At 40.5% G+C, this 23614-nt stretch overlaps 1 protein-coding gene across 1 annotated transcript in view; it reads right to left on the minus strand.

The window, feature by feature from the left end:
- The window catches only part of LOC126034222 (ATP-binding cassette sub-family C member 6-like), a 44257-nt gene that overhangs the window by 13291 nt on the left and 7352 nt on the right, over positions 1–23614 (minus strand). Inside the window, 19 exon segments of the mRNA XM_049791674.1 lie at positions 173–372; positions 1100–1434; positions 2075–2282; positions 3427–3547; positions 3973–4036; positions 4524–4724; positions 4727–4781; positions 6198–6365; positions 6782–6958; positions 7408–7534; positions 8215–8284; positions 18433–18487; positions 18489–18521; positions 19251–19397; positions 19998–20028; positions 20030–20199; positions 20763–20855; positions 22452–22613; positions 23081–23258. Of these exon segments, the coding sequence (XP_049647631.1) occupies positions 173–372; positions 1100–1434; positions 2075–2282; positions 3427–3547; positions 3973–4036; positions 4524–4724; positions 4727–4781; positions 6198–6365; positions 6782–6958; positions 7408–7534; positions 8215–8284; positions 18433–18487; positions 18489–18521; positions 19251–19397; positions 19998–20028; positions 20030–20199; positions 20763–20855; positions 22452–22613; positions 23081–23258 (2595 nt within the window).

Here is a 23614-nt window from a genome sequence, read left to right on the forward strand (position 1 = left end):
CCAGAGAGGGGTGCAGTATGAGTGGTAATGAAAAAGACTACCCTACGCCCAAAACACTGCGCACCACTGTCTCATCTTCTGTGTACCTCCACCCAAACTCCAAGGGCAGCTATCTCCACTCACCAAGGCTGTGACAGTAAACTATCATTTTTTTTACACTGCAGATTTGTACCTGTCAGCAACTGCTCCAGGGAAGCATATTCATTGATTCTCATCCACTAGAAAATTTCTCTTCAAAATAAACCTTTCTTGGGCCTTGTGAGCACGGATCACACTGCTCCCTTGGAAAGTTTCTGAAATGTGGGAATAGACGGGTGATCTGCTGGCAGCCTCTATGCGTCTCAGCTGGCAGGAGGTGATGACACAGAAGTGCTGGTACAAAGGGAAAGGGAAGTGATAAGAAAGTTTATGCTTCCATGGAGGTGCTCCACAGAACATGTGAGAAGGCCTCAACAAGTGCAATAATACGTACTATCCCAGTGTCATAAAACCTAATGTGCAGGTAAGAGATGCCCTTAAAAGGTGAGGTAGCATTTCTGCCTGTGTTATGTCCTATCTTCCTTAAGAATAACCCCGTGGTTAGTTAATGCGAAGAAGGCAGGGTACTCTGAACTCACAAAGCCTCTAAACTCAGATTTACTTTTTCCTGTAGACCAGCCCTTTGCTTGATGGAGAGCAAAGGCATACTTGCCCCCTTACTTGCCCTTCCCTCATGTTCAGTCTTAGCTGGCAAAGTGTTTGAGGTTTCAGAGCCCAATGGGAGAGCTGCATGGCATACATGGATATATTAAAAAGCAATGTAGGAATTCTGGAGGAAAGGAAAAATGCTTTTGGTCTTAATATGATTGCATTTACGCTAATGGAGACAAGGAATATAGCTCTAGGTAGGATTTGATCTGGACATCAGAAAAGCACAAGCCTCTTTGTGAGGTCTCTGGGATGCTTTGGAAGGCTGAGGTGATGTGGGAAGAGCGAGCCACTGACATTACTCTTGTTCAGTTGCAATTCGAGATGATGAAACTAGTTTCTGCATGTCTCTGTTCTTAAGAAATGGAAGGAGGCTTTCTGCAGGGACATGGCCATGCTGCTTCAGCCTCACCTGTCTGTGTATCTCTCTGAGCTCCTGGAATGCGGCATAAAGAACAGTCAAGGGCACTATGGCCATTGCTGACCTTGGTGTAGCCACTATAATCACAAGGTAGATCTCCAGCAAGTTGAACAAGAATCCCAGCAAGGACTTCAGCTTGTCAGGGATGACAGAATCAATAGCATCCATTTGTCTGGAGAAGCGGTTCAGCAAGTTTCCAATAGGTGTTTGCTCAAAGAAGACCATTGGGGATCTAGCAACATTCCTCAGCAACTGCAGAAACAGCTTGTGCAATGCTAACACGCCACCTAGAAGGACTGCTGCTGTGGAGGCAAATCTGCCAAGGGCTGTAATAAAAAAATAGTAGATATTAGTAGGTCTGAACAAACTCACCTTGGAGTTCTCCTTTGCAAGGTCATGATTTTCACTTAGTACTGTGAATGCTATACTAGTGAAAAGAGCTGACCTCCTCTTTGGTAGCAATTAAGCCAAGCCTCAGAGCTGCAGGGTAAACTACCCTTTCTGTAGGGTAGCTACAGAGGGCTGGAAGACCTTCGAAGCAAGCTTGATGGGGGCCACAGATTCAGCAACTTAAACACACAGGACAAATTCTTTATTCTTCACAAAATGAGCTTGATTGGAATTACTTTGAATTACTCAAAGTCTTAGGTTTCCTGTCTACAGATTCACTGTTAGCACAGAAGGGTACCCAACTTTCCTGCTGAAAGGCACAGGAGAACACTTCTAGCATATGAAGTAGAATTTCAGGCAGTAACACTGGAAAAATTACTCGGATCCCTTAGAAATCCCCTCTGTGTGTCAGAGCCTGTAGTTTTAGGTCCCATGCCAAACCTTTAGGGCTGGTACCAAAAGCCCAGGAGGCTAAGAGCCCATGGGTATGCACTTGTTTATATTCTGAGAAAACATCCTGGATAAGAAAGGGAGATGGAAATACAGAGGAGAATTAGGTGACCAAGTTAAACAAACCTTGAATGACTCCTAGTGCACCAAAGACTTCAACTCTCAGCTCTGTGTGCTGTTGTGTCCTGTTGTGAACAGGGTCATCTGTCCACATGCTGAGCCAGTAACCACGAGAAAATGACACAGCTTGCTGACATGTGAACAACAGAATGGTGTACACACACAGTGGTAAGCCTGTTGCCTTCAGGTAGGCTGCATAAATTGAAGTATTAACCTAGAGTGAAACAATCGGGGGAAAAAACAGCAGAGGTTGGGAGGATCAAGCTTGTTAGAAAGGAAAAGCAGGTCTGAAACAATGAAATGATTTATTATGGCATATCTACTTGGTTATATGTCATGGGTCATAACAACCATGTTAATTCTTTTTTTGTTTTCCTCATGGATGAATAATGAAGCCATACTTAAATAAATCCATGGTATTAATAAGTGATTATTGTCAACTGATGAATGTTATTGCAATAGGCTCTTGTAACTGCTGGAATGCACATAAGGCTTTCTTTATGCCAGGCAGTAGTTTTCATTTGTTCTCAGTGGGAGTGACAACTATCATGTATCCCACTGACTGCTTGTGTGAGTAACTGCTGATCAGCAGAGGTGATACTGGCTAATACTGGCTAATACTGTGCTTTCCTAGGGGCAGATCTGCCTCCTTTGGGGTGTCTGACTTCTTACTCTCATCTCGTCTCAGTACCAGTGTGCAGCCTTAGCTATTTGTTTTCTCCCCACGTTTTACTGCTGCTACAATGCGCACTGAATACAGACCTCATCCATGCCTGAATCCTCCTAGCTGGAACCCCATGTCTGCTTCTCTCCTTTCAGGGAGCCCTCCTTGCCTCAGCCTTTTGAGGTGTTTCCCTTGGGCAAGATGAGAACAGTGATGTGCTTCTTTGCCCCTTCCCACCAGCCTCAAGAGTTTGTGGACAGACTCAAGATTACAAGTCCTTTGTAATCTATCCTCTTCTGTCCCTTACCACCACATCACCCTGATTGCCTCAGTGCGCTTTCCCCTTTCAGGTCAACTCTTGAATCAGGATCTCTCTCCTCAAGTGGTCATAATTATTTTTGTTTTCCCCTCTCATTTCCATAATGTGCTCTCTGCAATGTAGATGCATTACTCTGATTCTGGGACCAGTCTTTGGATTGGGGCATCCAGGGAGATACAGTTTGCATAGAAGGTGCTGTGTAAAATAATGCTGAAATGACTGTCTCAATTATAGGGCAAACTTGTACAGCTCAGCTGAGTTCCCTGGAGTTGCACTGGTTTAACTTAGTCAATGAGCTGACCTGCCTGCCACGAGTGGGTCAGTAATAAACCCATGGTATGTGTCTTTGCCTTTATAGGAAGGTGCTGTGCTTACCCTGCCATGCTGGGTTTTCTCTCCCTTCATTCATCTTCCTTTGGTGGCTGCAGCAGTGGTAGAGTCTTGACTTGCAGGAATGGTGTTCCTTCCCATAGCAGAAGATTTGACTGAATTGTCACTTCATAAAGAAAACAAAAATCCTTTCAATTTTTAGCCAAGGCAATGAGTATTTTAAAGCTGGATCTCCTTACCCATCCACATCTATATTCATGCCTATTTTGAGGGCTGCAGTTTTCGGGGTGCTCCAGAGTGACCCCAACCATTGTCCATCTTTGTCACAGGGACTGGACTTTGTCAAGCTATTAACAGACTAAAGCTTTAAGCATTCACTAACTGTGGCTGGTTTGAAATGAGCCAGACCTTACAGCCCCACTGGGAAGTTGAACAGCAAGCAAATGTATCAACACGCCTTGTGCAGGAGCTCTGGAACAAATTCTCACTCCTTGTGAAATATGGAGAAAATGTTAGTCAGCCTCCACATTTAAGAGTAGTTTCTTACCTGTGGAGCAAGTTCTTCAGTCTCTGAGACAGCTTTAAGCTTACCTAAAGAGCTTCTCCTGTGATAGACCACTTCTAGAGGTGATGGTGCCTTTGGTGTCTCCTAGAGCTGTGAAATAAATGCTTTTTTTTTTTTCTAAATGCTTTAGAATCCTGCTTTGTCCTGTATAGCCTTTGAGAGACTGGTAATACAGAGGAAAGATTCATTACATAGAACTGTTTTTAAGGGTAGAAATACCAAGATGAGGCTTGAAGAATAGCACATATGGTGGGTAATTCTGTTTACTGCATGACTGTTGTCTACTAAGATGGAACCGTTTATTCAAGAACCAATATTGAGGTGATGAGTCAGCTAATTTGACAGGCATATTTTTCCCCACACAAAGCGACACCTTATCGTGATTGAATCTTGGCTTTAAAAGTCCGTAATAAAACAAATTTAAGGCCGGCTGTTCCAGTTTTCTTTTCTTTTCCCTCTTCCCAACTGTGAACAGCAGCAGACCCCTCCCCTGCCACTTCTTTAATCTTAAGTATAATATTAAGGAAACAATTGACTGATAGACATAGGAAGAATGATTCCAACTCATTTGGGTTACCTGGAAAACCAGTTCCTGCCTGCTCTTCTGCAGTAATGTGTGAATGAAGAAATTCTGCAAATGCCCCATTTCTCTGTAGAAGTTCTTGGTAGGAACCAATCTCTGAGATACTTCCATCCACCAGAAAAACAATGTTGTCCACTTGAGGCAAAATGTTGATTGTGTGAGTCACCAGCACACAGGCCTTCTTGAATAAAGATAAGTTACAATTGTTCCGGTGTTTCCCTGCTCACTCGAGCTTTTGCAGTCAGCTGTCTTCTGGAGAAAGACATGTACTCAGCGTGAGCTATTTTTTTTACTAACTTGGAGATATTTTTGTTATTTATTCTTGTCACTTCTGACTGTCTCTTTAATGAAGTTTATCTTTGCAGTATAGCTTTGTGCCCATTTTGAAAGTGCAGAACTCGGGAGCAGTGAATTAACTTGCTTTGTGTCACGTACAGCATAAAAGAATGAGAATGGGAACTGAAGCCTGAAGTCCTAGGCTACCATCCTGTGTGTAGGAGGACCTTTTGCTTGGCTCACTGACCAGTTCCATGTTATTGATTCCCCTCAGGCTGAAGCTCTTAAGTAGAATGATGTTAATTGGAGAGTATGTCACATTTATTGTCACTGATATCAATATTTCAGAATAAAATTTGTGCCTGAAAACTTCATCAACCTGAATGGAGTTAGAGTGCAGCTCCTTTACGTTTAAACTTCTGAGCATATTTGCACAGATAATTACATGTAGAAAAGGACATATGAAAAGTAATTTTTTCCTAGATAACAAATTGGCATGTTCTATATTTCTAATATACAATCAAGCCCTTTGAGTACTGCTTAAGTCTGATACATTCTTTCTTTGCCAGTCTTTCTGTTTCAATACAATAATTACATTCTGATACTTGCAACCAATCCACATGAAGAGAAAGGTATTTGTAATCAGACACGTCTGTTTTAATTGGACTTTCTAATGAAATAAATTATCTATTTTGCTTCTACAATGTGAAATTGAATCAAGTATTTGTAGGCAATTTATACCATGAAGCAAATAGAGCTGCCCTAGCACCCCTTCTCATGTAGCCACATATATTATCCAGATTGCTTGACAGCAGAGAAGTACCAAGGAATAACAAAATGCAACCAATGCAAACAATAATGGAAGAGAAGTGTTTAAGATGGATTTTAAGACTGAAGTTTAAGTGATGAACATTTGGGTGATGAGAACTGTAAAGGTGCCACTGAACCATTCAAAAGTGATGGGACTAGACATTATGATAAGATACAATGAGCTGGAAGAGATCAGACAGCTCCTCCTAACTATACTAGAAGTAAATCTCAAAAAGGAGAAGAATAATGTCAATGGAAGACCAAAGAACTATAAACTTGCTGTAGAAGTAAGGCTGGAACTAGGCATGTGGTTCGTATGAGGATAAAGACAGCCTTTCAGGAAAACCTAACTTCTCAGTCTTCCTCCTAGGTGAGTTTACTGCAGGACTTCCACGTGCTGTGTGGACTGCAGAGGTTACCTGTTCCACTTCCACTGTTACTAACAGTAGTACCTGCTGCCACTAACAAAAATAATTTGGGAGCCTTTGATAAAGTGAGTAACCACCTTAATTGAAACATTTCAGGGGCCCCGATAATTAGATATACTTTGCCACCTTTTACAGTTTGGGATTTATAACACACCTTGTCCTTCAGTAAGCCGTTGGGTCCAAGAACATGTTCAAAAATGTGCTGTCCAACATGGGCATCAACAGCTGAGAGGGGGTCATCAAGTAGGTAAATTGAAGCCTTCTGGTACACGGCACAAGCAAGGTTGACCCTTTGCTTCTGCCTTCCAGATATATTTATTCCCTGTACAAATGTACTGACACTGTTTATTCCAAAGCTACAGCATATTTGCCAACTGTTGGCTCCATTTTACAGTAAGGTTTTATGATTTCCTTATTTCTAAATCAGTGCATCTCGCTCCTTCCCTCCCTCCCTCCCTCCAAATAGGGCTCTTGAGATGCAGATTCTTTGGAGCAACCCCACTCTCCTGCAAAAAAGGACCCAAGAATGACCTGGAATTGTTGATTTTTGTCTTAAGCATCTCTCATATCTCTGGTTAGGTTAACTGCCAGGAGGTGGGCTTCAGACCCTGTTAAATCATGGCCTGACTTCTCAGAAATCACTGAGCACCTGCCTCCTGCAAGTTTAGTCCTTTTGTAGGTGTTCTAAGCAGGACAACTCATGGAAAAGTTGGCCACAATATAAATCTAAGCCAGTACCTTCTCTCCTATTTCACTCTTCTGCCCTGCAGGGAAGCTCTCCAAATCAGGTTGCAGTGCACAAGCACCTATCACTCTATTGAACCATGTTTCATTCATCTCCTTCCCAAAGAGAATATTATCTTCCACTGAAGCATTTTGTATCCAAGCTTGCTGGGGGACATAAGCTGCCGTGTCCTATAAAAATGGAAAAATGTTAATAATGTTTTTCATAAGCTCAACTTGACACTGTGGGAACCTGTCTTTGAAGAAAAACTCTACCAGTTAGATTTACAGAAATCTGGAATGATCACCACTATTGACAGGTCTCAGAGAGCTCTGCAAAATATAAGTCTGCACTCTCATTATCTTACAGAGGAGGAAACAGAGGTGCAAGTACATGATGTGATTTACCAGGATGCCACTTCACGTCACTGTCAGAGTGGGAAATAGAACTGGATCTTTGAAGTCCTGTTCCAGTTCCCATTCCCAAGGGCCAGGCTCATCCAAGAGGTCCTAAGTACCTTCAGATAATTAAATGTGGGCTGCTACATACAGCCTTTGTTAAAATTCAGCAATAAATGGTTAATACCTTACCGTTCCTGAAGACAGCCTAATTAGAAGCAATTGCGCAGGGGAAAATTTACCTTGATGATCATGCAGCTGTTCGTCTTCCCCAGCTCACCAAGTAATGCTGACAGCAAGGAGGACTTTCCAGCACCTACCTGGCCAACTACAGCAAGCAAGGAGCCTTGGGGCACGGTAAGATCTATCCTATAGACAAAAAGATTAGTCTCTTATCACCTTTTAGATACACTTTCTGAAAAGAAAATGGCCAAAATTCTTGCTATTGTCTTGTAGCAATAAAAATGTACCAACTAAATCCCCTAAATTCATACTTGAGGCCTCAGTTACACAGCATTACTCTTCCTGTCATGCTGACTTTTTGCAGCAGGAGTCATTCCTCCAAAGAAACCTTCAACCAGAAAGTCTTCATCCACATCCTCATCTGAGTTTCAAACCCAGATCCCCACTCTGGAGATAGGCTAGCCCAAAGCACTGGATATAAAACATTCCTGAACGTCAGAACTTTTCAACACTGTTTCTTTTCTAAAACTGCAATGCCTTTTGAAATAAGCATGTGGTGATGTCATATATAATATCTGCATATCATCAACTCTACTTTTGGACAAGAAATTTATGTAAAGAAAGCAGTCTCCATATATTAAGGCAACATCCATATATAGGCACCTTCCCATTTATGTGATCCCAAGCATAAAAGCAAGATGACATTTTGTCTGACTTTATAATTTCCAGAATTCAATGTTAAATATGAAACAAACTCAGAAGCCTCTAGATATTCCACAGTGGTTTCACTGATTCCCCTGAGGAATTAGTTCATGCAGCATCCACCCTGACCTACCGAAATGAGATGACTAAGGGTAAGTCTGTACCTTCTAAGACAAGGAGAAGTTTCTTTGCTCCAGCAAAAAGTCCCATTTCTTATGGTGATACTTGCCTGTACTAAAATATGAGGAGAAATAGAACACTTGTCATTTCAAAGGTAGGTACAGAAACATCCCTGTTTATGTGACTTCATCTTTCAGTGTGTATTTAGATTACATAAAATGAACCTTCAGGATGAAAAGAATTGGTTAATTACCAGACTAGATTTCATCACTGGAAATCAATAGGCCTGAGAGATAAAATGACAGTAAGGGGCAAACATTTTTTTCTCTTGACTATGGTAGGCACCCTAAGAGTGGAAGCTGAACAATGGAAGCTACTTCTCTTATAAGACAACAATGCTAATGTTGCCGAAAAACTCGGAATAAAGAACTTATCAACACCAATTTAGTGTAGATAAGCAGACACTTCTTTATTGACGGCCGGGTGCGCGGGTGAGTCCTCTCACGAACCACGCACCCCGAACACCAAAATCATACACCTTATATTAAACTTATTCATTCATATTCATTAGATTTCCAAAAAATGTTATACATATTCATTAAATTTCTGGGAAGTTATTAGCATATGTTAATGTCCTTTACGCATGCGCATTGAAGGTCTCTGGTGGTCTTCTATAGCCCTCTGGTGGTCTTCCACAGTCTTCCTCACTTTGTCCGATAGTTGACCTCTTAGGTGATTCTGCGCAGTACAACTTTCGCCATCATATATTTGATTACATAAAATACATTCAATGTTAATTCCCAAATTTAACCTTTTCAATGATTGGTCCTCAATCACGTCACTTTATTAATATTCTTATACTAAGACACTCATTGGCTGATTTCACCTGGTTCCACTACCTGTAATGTTGACCAAAGTGGGGTTTCATGTAACAGAACTAAGGTCCATAACGATCTCTCTCTCAGTCTCCTAAAACAAAACACTACAAAGCTAACAAATCAGTCAAAGTTTCTATGGTTAACTAATTCTAAACAATACTTATTCTTTTATTATTGTGCACAGCACATCTTGTATGTTCCTAAATTTCTTATGACTATACTGTTGTTATAATCTACTCAAAATCACCTTAAATCTCAAACTTGTTTAAGATATATATTTTATTACTTGTTATTTAAATCCTAAATATTCCTACTAATGATTTTGGCCAATTCCTCCGGCCTTGGTACAGGGTTATACAGAGGATTTCACAGCAGCTGTTGGTTGTTGGTTAAATATATGAAATGCCATAAAAATATATAATTCTATATTCCTATTAAAATTAAATATGATTAATTCTAATAATAACAAATCAATAATAAATCAGTAACATTTCCCCTAAATCAGTAACATTTCCCCCCTTTGAAAGTGTTGAAAATTATTTCAATACTTTCACATTATCTACATAACATTTCTCTACTAGTACTTAACAAATCGTTATTTGTTTCAGCATATTGTGGTGGTGGACTGTACTCTGGTAGAACAATTGGAACTTCTCTCATGATCATGCGATTGACTGCAATTCTGTTTGTAAGTTGTCTCTTTAGACAACCATACGTCAGCATGATCATCATAAAAATAATTAACAACAGAAACAGAGTTTTAATTATAGATTTTAACCAAGAACTCAGATTCCATCCTAGCCCGCTAAAGATTTTTCCCAGCCAATCTTCCGACATATCCTCTCGAATGGCCTCGGTTTCTTTCTCAACTTTGCTCAATAGCTCCAGATCATGTTCTACGTCTTGAGTAACATTAGGAATATGAATACAACAATGGTCTAATCTATCCTTAAGGTATCCACACACTCCATGTTCTTTAAGTAAAAGTAGGTCTAGGGCCATTCTATTTTGAAGAGTCATCCTGGAAGTTGCCTGCAGTTGGATATTTAATTCCTTAAACCCTTTCTTCGTAATGTTCGCCAATTTTTCTACCTGGCCTGTTAGATGATAAAGCCATTCTCTATTTCTGTATGAAGCTATGGGATTCAAAAGAGATTCAAGAGCCCAGCCAATTTTTACTCCTGTTGATGGTTCATTCCATATATCGTCACCTGTTTCAGACCTCTTGGTCCGTTTTAACCTTAAATTCTCCAAAGGCCCTTTGAATGGTGATTTCTTCCAAATCGGACACAATGTTGGCATGCCTAAGCTAATTTGCTTTACTGTACCATCCAGTGATAATTGAGTTGTCCAGGTTCCATCACTTAGTGCCCAAACTAAATGTCCTGGACTCTGAATGGTAATTTTTCTACAACTAAGAAAGGTTCCCCTTTTAGGTAGGAATGTTTCAGTTAGTTTGAGATCATTTTTAAGTCCTCTACACAAGCAGCCATATTTCAAGGCCGCAGCCAAAGGGGGAATTCTTTCTATTGCTGGGTCTGTAGTACTACAATCATAAACCTTTTCACATTTCCACCAAGATACCATTTTCTCTTTTATCCGCAGTGAACTCGTTCTGTCATTTATAGATGGCCAGGCTGTAACAACTAATCCATCCCAAGTAATACACCAAGAAGTTTTGGCCATATACTGAAATTGAAACATTATGGCCATAGACCATATCGAATCCCAGCTAACTGGGTTTCCTGGGATGGTCTGATTAGTCTCATTACATTTCCATTCCATAATACTCCGACTTTCGTTAGTTTTGACTTGTACATCATACGAGCACCATCCCATAGGACTACCCATAGCAAACATATCTCCTAAAGGGGAGGCCGGGGTGAATTGATGATTCAATAATTTCAGACAATCTACTTCCCTGCCCATCCATTTCCATTGTTTTCTGATAACCTTTACCTGCTCAAACCATTGTGTCACTGGCACTTGTTTACAGTGAGTGGTTTCGTTTTTGTGTTCCAGGATGGTTAAATTCATGGTTAAAATTCCCCAAGGGATAGTTTCCCCTACTGCTCTTGGTATTGGTAAACAAGCAGTGATCTGAGTAACATTTTGTAAATGGGCAAATCCTTTAATCAATCCTAACATCAAATTTTCCTCAACCGATTTTTCTGGAATGCCAATCAATTGCTCTGTTTCTATTTGTCTCTTGTTCCTATTCATCAGTTCCGTCCAGGTTTCCACCAACACCATCTGCCAAACTACTATGAATAGAACAATCACAAACCGATATAAAAAATTAGACATGTTTTAGAGTCAGTTTCAAAGTCTTCGGGTTACGGCTGATGATCTTCCATGTAGCAGGTGCTTTCTTCACTCGAGTGTAGTGTATCCAAGCCTCTGATTCGGCAATCTTAATCGCCGTGAAGGTGGTTAACAGTACCTGGAAAGGTCCTTTCCAACGTCCTTGCAAGGGTTCAGAAGCCCACGTTTTCACGTAGACATAATCTCCTGGTTGGAAGTCATGGACCGGAGCTTCCAAGGATAATGGTCTATTCCACACTACAATCCTCCGAATCACGGCCAAAGTTTTTCCTAGGGAAAGCAAATAGTTATACACATCTTGTTTTCCTTTTACATGCATATTTGGGTTTGGTTCCGGGGACTCATAAGGTTTCCCATATAACAATTCATAAGGACTGACTGAGGTTCCACTCTTTGGTTGTACTCTGATTCTTAATAATGCCAATGGAAGTGCTTGAGGCCATTTTAAATTAGTCTCCTGACAAATTTTACTTATTTGCCTTTTTAGAGTTTGATTCATCCTCTCCACTTTCCCACTGGATTGTGGTCTCCATGGGGTATGCAGATCCCATGCTATACCCAGAATTTTACTAACATTTTGAATTACCTCCGCAACAAAGTGTGGACCTCTGTCAGAAGAAATTCCTATTGGAACTCCAAACCTTGGAATTATTTCTCGTAGTAACCACTTTACTACTTCCTTTGTTTGTGTGGAACGACAGGGAAGAGCTTCTGGCCATCCTGTAAAAGTATCAACCCCCACCAGAATGTACCGATATCCATTCTGCCTAGGTAATTCTGAAAAATCTACTTGCCAGTAATCTCCAGGCTCTGTACCAGATTTTATTCGACCCATTTGTACCTTTTTCCTGACCACTGGATTATTTTTCAAACATACTTCACATTTTGCAGTTATCATTTTTACCATTCCTAACATTTTAAGCGATACTACTTGTTTTTGTAAGGAGGATGCTAAGGCTTCTGCTCCCCAGTGACATTCCTGATGTTTCGTTTGAATTATTTCTCTCATCAGAACGGGTGGAAGTACCACCTGTCCTGTAGGTGTTACCCACCATCCGGCTTGATTTTTCTTAGCATTTAATAATTGGCCTAACTTGTCATCCTCTTCTGAATATCTTGGTTCCTCCCTGGGAAGAGTTACTGTTTTGGAGGGAATTAGTGCCATTTGCCATGCTCGTTCCTTGGCTACCTTTCTTGCTGCTCTATCAGCAAAATTATTTCCAGTAATTTCCTTTGTGTTTCCAATTTGGTGTGCTTTACAGTGCATGATTGCTACCTGCTCTGGTTTTTGAACTGCCTGTAATAATTTTAAAATTTCACCTTGATGTTTAATATTTGATCCCTGAGAGGACAACAATCCTCTTTCTTTCCACAGTGCCCCATGGACATGTACCACCCCAAAGGCATACTTTGAGTCTGTCCAAATGTTCACTTTTTTGTTTTCGCTTAATTCCAAAGCTCGAATCAAAGCAATAAGTTCCGCTTTTTGAGCTGAAGTATTACTTGCCAATGCTTTTGCTTCTATAACCGTGGTATCTGTTGTTACCGCATATCCAGCGTATCGGATTCCTTGTTCCATGAAGCTGCTACCATCAGTATACAACTCCCAGTCCGGTTGCTCCAGTGGTACATCTTTCAAATCTTCACGACTGGAATAAACATATTCAATAGCAGCCAAGCAATCATGTTCCAATTGTCCTTCTTCCTGTATAGAACTTAAAAACACTGCCGGATTTACCAGGTTAGTCGTTTTCAAAATTACATCATCCTGTTGAGTTAGTATTACCTGGTATTTCATCATCCTGCTCGGAGATAACCAATATCCCCCCTTTTGTTCCAAAACAGTTTTCACCATATGTGGGACATAGACTATTATAGTTTTTCCCATCGTCAATTTCCGAGCTTCTTGTATAAGCATTACTGTTGCAGCCACCGCTCGAAGGCAATTTGGCCATCCTTTACTCACTGTGTCCAATTGTTTGGAGAAGTATCCAACCGGTCGCTTCCAGCTTCCCATCTTCTGAGTTAACACACCAAGTGCCAAGCGTTGTCTTTCATGGACGAACAACTGAAAATCCTTGGTTAAATCAGGAAGGCCTAAAGCAGGTGCAGACATTAAAGCACGTTTTAACTCCATAAAGGCCCTCTGCTGTTTTGGACCCCACACAAAGGAAGAGTTCTTTAGGGCTTCATACAACGGTTTAGCTATTAAACCGTAGTTCATAATCCAGAGACGACACCACCCGGCCATTCCCAGAAATGCTCTGAGTTCGTGGATGTTTTTCGGCTCAGGTATGCTACAAACAGTCTCTTTGCGATCTTTTCCCAATTGTCGCTGCCCTTTTGAGATCTCAAAGCCCAGATATATCACAGTCTGCCGTGCTATTTGAGCTTTCTTCCTGGATACCTTGTACCCATTTAGTCCCAGAAAGTTTAAGAGATCAATGGTTACCTGTATGCAGGTAAATCTTTCCTCCGTAGCAATCAGGATGTCATCCACATATTGTAAAAGTAGGTGTTCAGGCCTTGGTTTGTCCTGTTTCCAAATTTCAAGCTCTTTTGCTAGTTGGTTCCCAAAAATTGTCGGGCTATTTTTAAATCCTTGGGGTAATCTTGTCCACGTTAACTGCATCTTTCGCCCTGTCTGTGGATTCTCCCATTCAAAAGCAAACAGCTTTCTGCTTTCTTTCTCCAAAGGTATACAAAAGAAAGCATCTTTCAAATCAAGCACTGTAAACCACTGATGAGTCTCCTTTAACGCTGTTAGCAACGTATAAGGATTTGCTACCACAGGATATATATCCTTGACTATCTGATTCACTGCTCTCAAATCTTGCACTAACCTATATCCACCTGAGGGTTTTTTGACTGGTAAAATAGGAGTATTATATTCCGATTCACATTCCTCCAAGATTTTGTACTCTATAAATTTATCAATCAATTTCTTCAGTTCCTGTCTAACTTCTGGCTTAATTGGATATTGTTTAATTTTTACTGTTCCTGCATCTTCCTTTAAATCTATTTTTACAGGTGCTGCCAATTTTGATTTACCAGGTATATCTGTTTCCCACACTGTAGGAATTACTGCGAATTCCACCTCTGGTGGAATTTCCTGTTCTTCCACTTTCTCTTGTATCATCAGGATTTCTCCGGTTTTTGACTCAGGTATTTTCAAAAAGAGTTCTCCTTCCTCAAACACAATTTGTGCATTTAACTTGGATAACAAATCCCTTCCTAATAAGGGTATCGGGCATTCTGGTACATACAAAAATTCATGTGTAATTATTTTATTTCCAAACTTCAAATCCAAGGGTTGCAAGAATGGTCTGTTTTCCTCTTTCCCTGTTGCTCCCACTATGTTCGCTGTTTTTGTTCCAATTTTTCCTTTACAAGTATTTAATACAGAAAATGTCGCTCCTGTATCCACTAAGAATTTAACTTCTTTTTCTCCCAGCTTAATTATAACCAGAGGCTCAGCTGGGTTCCCCTCCGGTCCCCTTCATTCATCCAAAACCATCATTCTGGCTACCTCCTTTTGAATATTTTGTCCCGAACACTGCTCATTTCTGGGACAATCTCTTTTCCAATGTCCTTCCTCCCTACACAAAGCACACTGATTGACTCCTAAGGGGGTGTTAAAATTTCGGTTACTAAAATTCCTAAATCCTTCTCGTCCACTGATACCTCGCCCTTTTCCTCTACCTCGTCCTCTGTCTGCTGTACCTGTCATTACTGCCAATAATCTATTTTCTCTGATTCTCCTTTCCTCCTTTTCCCTGTTATTATATACTTTCCATGCTGCCTCCAGCATTTTATTCAAACTCCTTGAATCCTCTCCCTCCAGTTTCTGAAGTTTCTTTCTTATGTCTGGTGCCGATTGTCCCATGAAAATCAAAGCCAGCTGTATCTGGGCTGCCTCTGTATCTATCTTTAAATCAGTATATTTCCTGGCAGCTTCTTTCAGTCTCTCCAAAAACGCTGATGGAGACTCGTTTTTATCTTGTCTCACCTCATATATTTTAGACCAATTCAAAGATTTAGGCATAGCATGTTTAATTCCATATAAAATCCATTTCTGATACCGTCCCAACTTTTCTCTATGTTCCTCCTTATTTGGATCCCACTGCGGATCCCCAGACGGAAAATTCTGCTCTATTGTTCCACCTGTTATTCCACTTACTACAGCCACTTCTGCCTGTGCTTTGCCAGTCTTTAGTACCATCTGTTTTTCTGTATCATCCAACAAATTATCCAAGATCACCTGTAAATCACTCCAATCCGGATTTTGCGTTCTGATTATAGTATCCACCACTCTACCTACTCTCTCAGGATCTTCCCTATATACTCCAGCTGCCTGCTTCCAAGCCATCAAGTCCGTGATCGAAAAGGGCACTTTTACATACACCGGCCCGTCATTCCCAACCCCCTGACGCAAGGGAGCTATTGTCTGTGCCTGCTGTCGAGTCCTCCGAGAAATGGGGGTATGAATTACAACTTCAGATGGTCCTTCCCCCAGATCTTCTATTCCACTGCTTTCTGCTTCCATCCGTTCCCTATGCCCTTGATTCCAATTCCTTCCCCTCCTAGGAGGGGATATATCCAACTCCGGCCCTTCATCCTCCCTGGGGACAATTTTCTCCTTTACACACTCTTTTCCAGTGCCACACGCCAAACAACATTTCTTCTCTTTCCTATTGTCAGATGTTATAGCCATCACCAAATTGTCTCTACTAGTTAACTTACATTCTTCCTGCCAATCCCGTCTCTGTCTTAAATAAAAGAATAAATCCACATATGGCATTTCATCCTGTTTCCCTTCCCTTTTACAAAACAACATTAATTGCAAGATAGTGTTATAATTCAGTGTTCCATTCATAGGCCACCTTTCCTGATCTTCTAATATATACGAAGGCCACCAATTATTACAATATTCAACCATTTGATTTTTCCGCAAATCATCCTGAAAATCTTTCCAGTGTGCTAATAAACATCCTAACGGAGAGTTTTTCGGTATCTTTGCATCAGTAGACAAATTTCCCATACTCCTACTTTTGAATATTCTGGCCAATGCCATTATGTTAATGCCCAATGCTAGATAACTATTATATATCAAATATCTAATATCAATATTCAATTTTTTTAAATGTCCGATACCAAACCAATATCAAATGTCAGATATCAAATAAATATTGATGACAATTGTTGCCAGGTAATGGAGTCCACCTACTTGACTAGGGCACGGACAAAGCCGACTTCCCTAGGCAAGAGTCATAACCAATATCCCCTGGCAAGTTATATATCAAATACCATACAAGATATATAATTACTCAAACCCACACTTCATTCTTCCATACTCCACACTCAGTTTGTGCACGTCTTACACTTACAACACTCACACCCACACCTTTTCACAAAAATACACGTATATTCTTAAAGATTCCTTAAAAAATTGGGACTCAAACCCAAAACTCCAAAATGCTTTTGAAGCTGGGACTCTAACCCAGAATCCTCAAAAGTTGTGGGACTCTAACCCACTCCCAAAATGCTTTTGAAGCTGGGACTCTAACCCAGAATCCTCAAAAGCTGTGGGACTCTAACCCACTCCCAAAATGCTTTTGAAGCTGGGACTCTAACCCAGAATCCTCAAAAGCTGTGGGACTCTAACCCACTCCCAAATTGTCCAACCCAGCAATAGCTTTCGCTTATGTCTTACGGGCAGACGCCTAGGCTTCCACTTTCTTCAGGATCCTTCAGTCCAACCCTGCGCAGCTTTCGCCGCGTCTGACAGGCAGACGATACGGTGGGACTCTAACCCACCGGTGGGACTCTAACCCACTTTAGTGGGACTCTAACCCACTTTAGTGGGACTCTAACCCACTATCCTTAATATAAAAAGAAAAGAAGTGTCTTACCAAAATCCAGGGGACGTCGCAAAGAGCCTTATGGATCGGGGATCGATGGGTATCCCCGAGAAATCCTCGGTGCCGGCTGGAACCGATCAGGTCCCCGACTCCTCCGGTCTCTCTCAGCGAGGTCCCATCTGGGTCGCCAGAAACTGTTGCCGAAAAACTCGGAATAAAGAACTTATCAACACCAATTTAGTGTAGATAAGCAGACACTTCTTTATTGACGGCCGGGTGCGCGGGTGAGTCCTCTCACGAACCACGCACCCCGAACACCAAAATCATACACCTTATATTAAACTTATTCATTCATATTCATTAGATTTCCAAAAAATGTTATACATATTCATTAAATTTCTGGGAAGTTATTAGCATATGTTAATGTCCTTTACGCATGCGCATTGAAGGTCTCTGGTGGTCTTCTATAGCCCTCTGGTGGTCTTCCACAGTCTTCCTCACTTTGTCCGATAGTTGACCTCTTAGGTGATTCTGCGCAGTACAACTTTCGCCATCATATATTTGATTACATAAAATACATTCAATGTTAATTCCCAAATTTAACCTTTTCAATGATTGGTCCTCAATCACGTCACTTTATTAATATTCTTATACTAAGACACTCATTGGCTGATTTCACCTGGTTCCACTACCTGTAATGTTGACCAAAGTGGGGTTTCATGTAACAGAACTAAGGTCCATAACGATCTCTCTCTCAGTCTCCTAAAACAAAACACTACAAAGCTAACAAATCAGTCAAAGTTTCTATGGTTAACTAATTCTAAACAATACTTATTCTTTTATTATTGTGCACAGCACATCTTGTATGTTCCTAAATTTCTTATGACTATACTGTTGTTATAATCTACTCAAAATCACCTTAAATCTCAAACTTGTTTAAGATATATATTTTATTACTTGTTATTTAAATCCTAAATATTCCTACTAATGATTTTGGCCAATTCCTCCGGCCTTGGTACAGGGTTATACAGAGGATTTCACAGCAGCTGTTGGTTGTTGGTTAAATATATGAAATGCCATAAAAATATATAATTCTATATTCCTATTAAAATTAAATATGATTAATTCTAATAATAACAAATCAATAATAAATCAGTAACATTTCCCCTAAATCAGTAACACTAACACAAAAGCTTACCACAGTCAGAAGTGTTTCTGCTTGAGCTCTCAGGATTTAGTTCTTCCAGATTCAGAGAAGCTGCTTAAGCGCTTTAAAGAAACCTTGGCCTGAAATGAAGCCCATGAAAGAATAAGATTTGGAACAGAAAGGGAGCTAAAACCCAAATTGAAGACTCAGCTTGAAGACCCACTTAGAATGTTGACAAGGTACTATGTTGCAGATGCTGTAGGCTTAGATGGAAAAATACAGCTCTTCCTTAACTGCCTTTATTTCCACTTAGCTTAGCAAAAAAACATATTCTTCCCTGTGTTTTCTCTTCTGTTCACACAGTGAAATTGGTGCTTTTTTCTCCAATTCATCCCGCAATCTTTCCAGTGATGGCTTCTGTACATGAAAAGATGTAACAGTCTCCTTGGGGTACAAGAGGAAAATTAATTTCCCAATTTTGTACTGGACAATGACTTGCTTTTCTCTCTGGCTTGGGCTAGGAGGGTTTCCACTGATCTCCCATGGAGATTTTGCTCCATCTATTCTGATTTCTGTCATTAAAAACAGAACTGTAAGCACCTCTGAGATCTAATGGTGCTTCTGACTGGCCCCAAAAGACTTAAGAGTTGTTCTTGGTGACTATTTTGTCAATATATAGAACCTTTCTGAAAAACACTACTACAAAGTACTTTTAGCTGCAAGTCCTTGCACTTTACTGTTTCACAATAGCAATTAAATAGCTAGCCCTGATGTTCAAAGCCCTAAGAAATCCCTACCTTTACCTGTTAATGATGATCTGCAAAAAAACACTTATGGCCAAAATAAAAGGAACGTAGCCCGCAATTAACCTGGACAGCTGCATTTATGGAGAATGGCAGGAAGGAATGAGCACTGTTGAGAATGTTGATCAGTGTTAAAGATACAAAGGCCTTCTGAGCATCCAGGACATGTGTGTTATCCACCAGGGTGTAGACAGCAAACATGACAAATGCAATCTGAAAGGGAGCAAAGGAACAGCAAACCATTTGCTTCAGACAGAGAAGAAAACAGTTCAAGGGTGACAGGCACCTTCCTAAAGACTCTGGAACCCATTTAGTTAAATCCAGGCTATCACCAATATACACTGTAGCCATCCTGCAAATACCATAGGCAAAGGCATTGCATGTTGGTGACAAACCAAGTCTGATCATCTGACGTTGGTTCTGCTTTAAGGAAGTTTTGGTGCTGCAACCACCATGAGGTGAAAGCACAGCCATTTTCTATTGAAAACACACATGGCTGAGCTGCAACAGCAAGTGCAAAAGTGACTTGTGCAGCTACTGACTGTGCCGTGAACTCTGTCTAGCCTGGAGGTCTCCAGGTGGTTCTTGCAAAGCAAGCTCAGTCTGCCTGGAGCACACTGCCAGACCAGATGACTTGTCCATGGAACTGTTAGGACAGTGTAAATGTCTGTGTGGCCGATTCCACTGGGGCTCAACAACTCCTGTGAGACCACCAATTCCTCCAGCTGTCCCACAGGAAAAATCTGTCTAGACAGGAGTACAAAGAGGAATGCAAGTAACAGCACGTTTTATGTAGGAAGGTGAACCACTCACCAGGAAAATTGATGAATGGAAAGAAGCTAGATGCTGAGAAGAGAATCTGACATCTTTTTAGGGCCTGAAGTTCTTGCTTCCAGATACCAAGTACTTTCTCCGTGAAGGTTTTCTCCCAGCCATACAGTGTGATTACTTTAATGTCACTGAGAATGGCACTGGTGAGTTTGGCCCGCTCATCTTTATGTTTCATCTGGGTCTCCTGTAATAAATGTTTGAGTTTTACCATTTAATAGGTTGAAAGTTTAATGGTGCAATTACTCTGAAAAAACCCACTTTATTCTTGCCTATGAATTCTGAACCCTGCAGTTGAGCTGTGTATACTATGTTGCTTATGAATCTTCCAGGCTGGGAAATATTTTGCTTTTCATCTTCAGAGCTTTAGTTTTACTGGTAATACAGAAAAAACACAGAAAAGACAGGCAAACAAGGTAAAAGACTTGACATGCAAGAGCTTCCTCCAAACTTCAAGAAGTTTGCAGCTTCAAATCCTCCTATGTGCCTTCACATAGTCATGGTAAGCATGAATAATAAATATTAAGGCATCACGTGATGTGAAGTGTTAGCAATACGCTTCAGTAAAATACTACTTTCTGGTTGGTTTGTTTTTTGCTTTTTTAATAGTACATGCCTACTGTAATCATCAGTAGCCTTGGGTTCCATGTGATCCTTTCTTGGAAGAGCATGGCAGCTTTACATTTAAAAGTAGTATCCTAGCATAACTCAAGTCAGTATACCACTTCATTTTTATGAAGCAAAATGTACCTGAAACTGACTCCTCTTCTTGGTGATCATGAAATTCAGAGGCAAAAGAAAAAGGAATACAGCAATCGAAGTCAAGGCAGATGGCCCAAGAAGCTGCCAGGAGAGAAAATGAAAGAGGAAGAACTTCTGGTGATTCCTAGAAATAACTGTTTTCCATTCCCCTTGCTCACCTTGCCTCTTATTTGAACTTAAGCCTAACATCCCCCATGGCTAAGGCTTTACTATAATCTTGCCTTTGTCTTTCCTGGGAATTGTGCTTCCTAAGTACTGTGGATTGTTAACTCTCCAGGCAGGGTAACTCCTGTCATCGTGCTCTGCTGAATTTACTTGCTTCCCTTTTAGGAACTGGATCAGTGCTGAAAGCGATCCAGAAGCACGCTGAAAATTCAAATAATTTCTGTTGCTTCCCATCTGTTCTTCGATGTGTTAAGGAGGACATCTTGTGGCTGGCACAAGTAAGTGACCCAAAACGAAACCAGGTTTTGTTTAAAAAGACAAACCCAAACCTTCAACAAACTATTCTTGCAGTGTAAGTAACCCAGTTTGCCTGAATTTACATCAACTAGTGAGATGAAATGGTAGCACTACACTGTGTCACGAACTCTTGGGACAGCTCTTGGATTCCAGGGTTCATAATGACTTGTGTATCAAAACAGAGAGCTTGTTTTTCATGGTTTAGTTCCATCTCTCTACAGATGGCTTACATTTGCTAGAGAGGTGAGCGCTGGTATACACAGAGAGATAAAAGTATTCTCTACACAAATGGTCTGTGAACACTAGCAAACAAAGTGTTAATTACGCTCCAAGTACATGCAACCACATTCAGCTTGTCAACATCGCTAGAAAAGGGATGACTTTTCAACAGTCTATAACCATGGCTACTAATTTTCCAAGGTCATAGTATCCTGCCAGGCACGAGGTACAGTCCATCCTGGTTAGCAAAGGAAGATCTCAAAGGTCTCTGGAAAGCTCCTGGGGATCAACTGTCTCTATAGTGCTCATACTTCCATTGGGTGTGCTGCCAAAAACAGGGACTAAGAAATAGGGCTTTATCCTGCTGAGAAAATACCGTATGTTGAATTAGGGGGGAGAAAAGGATCTTTTAGATTCTCATCCTTCATTTCTAATTCAGGTTTTGCTCTCTCCTTCCTAAACTCCTTGATAGCTGTGAAACTCAATGGATCCAGTACTCTTTTTGAATATCATATAACTTTGCTTCAAACTGTTTCACTGATTTTGTGGTAATCAGGCTTTAGGATGAAGTATGTCAAGTTGCTATTTCAGACCATTCCCCTTTATGCTCTGTAACGATGCCAAGGAGCTGGAACTGGACTCTCAGCCTGCACTGGGCCACCACATCTTGGTTGAAAAGAGCAGTGACAGAGGAAAATCAGAGGCAGAAGTTTTTCAGCCAGCTCAGAATTACCATACTCAGTGTCTTTTCCCTAAAAGAGACTGAATGCTGAATACACAGGTGAGACCATATAATGAAGGATTGGGTGAGGATTCTACATCAATAAAAGTATCTTCTAAAAAGAAAAGTGAATCTACCATGCTGCAGAGCTAAGAAAAATATGGCAAGTTCAGGTTATTCAAGCCAGCAAAGCTCTAAGCAGAATGCTGAAAACTCCTTTTTCCTTTGATACCTAGAATAGAAAGGGATTGTTAAGTACTGTCATCATATTTTACCTGCCACAAGAATACAAAGCAGATGATAATCTGAATGGGAGCAAGCCAGGTCCCACTAAAACAGATAATCAGGTCCATTAGCTTTTGGACATCAACAGACACCAGATTAACAATTTCACCTACTGTTGCTGCTTTCCTTGATCCATTTGACATAACTAGGATCTAGACAGGATAGAGAAGAAAGCAAAGGCATCATCAGACAACAGCTTTGGTCCAAAAATCAAACAACTTTCTTTTCCTTACAAAGGAAGAAAGAAAAAAAGAAAAAAAGAGAGAAGGAAAAATGTCAAATCCTAGGTACTGAAAACATGCTGTTCTGTGGGATATGTGACTTCACTTTAAGATGAAGAATTTACTCCTTTCCCTAACCATAATCTACAGCATAATAAAGTTTATGTTGCTTTTTCCTCTTTCCTTTCCTTGGCTTTTCCTTCAGAGGTAAGATCTGAAAAATAAATAGTAAAATACCTCCCACATACTGTTCAGAGATGAATATAGCATAGAGTTACACCCTAAAAGTAGTTTCTAATAACATCTCCCTGATATTGTTAAGAACGAGGTACCAACAATGTTGTAACTACTACTGTAGGGCTACAAAAAGATGAAGACGAAAAGAAAGCTACACTCACCTTCCTATACACAAGCCCTGTTACTGCAGTTTTCAGTCTGAACCCCAGAACAAGACACATGTACATATATCGTTGTTCAAACAGAGTCTGGAGACAAGCCAAAAGGAACATAGTGAAGGCGTAGAAATAACCATGCCAGCTAGGTGCTTCTTGATCTTCAATGAATTCCAGGAAAAGGCTGCAAGATAGGAGCAAAATGTTGATGAAACCAGGCAGAACTGATGAAATATCAGACACACAGAAATGCAGAAATACCAGGGATTTTTCTGTATTCTCTCTGGCTGATGTTTATCAGTAAAATAGCAGAAGAATTGGAAAAACTGCTGCGTATCCCATGTCTTATAATATCCTGATTTTTGACATTTAGTCACTCTTGGTTTTGAAGCAATTTTTGATCTCGGCATCTTCTCGGAGGAGACCTCATTTTCAGTGTTAAGAATGGCTCCTTAAATCCATGACTTTGTCAGAAATATGCAAATTGGGAGCCATAAACTAAGGAAGTCATTGACATTTCCAGAACTTCTCTTAATGACT

The sequence above is a fragment of the Accipiter gentilis genome, chromosome 33 (assembly GCF_929443795.1).
Source record: "Accipiter gentilis chromosome 33, bAccGen1.1, whole genome shotgun sequence".
Lineage (NCBI taxonomy): Eukaryota > Metazoa > Chordata > Aves > Accipitriformes > Accipitridae > Astur > Astur gentilis.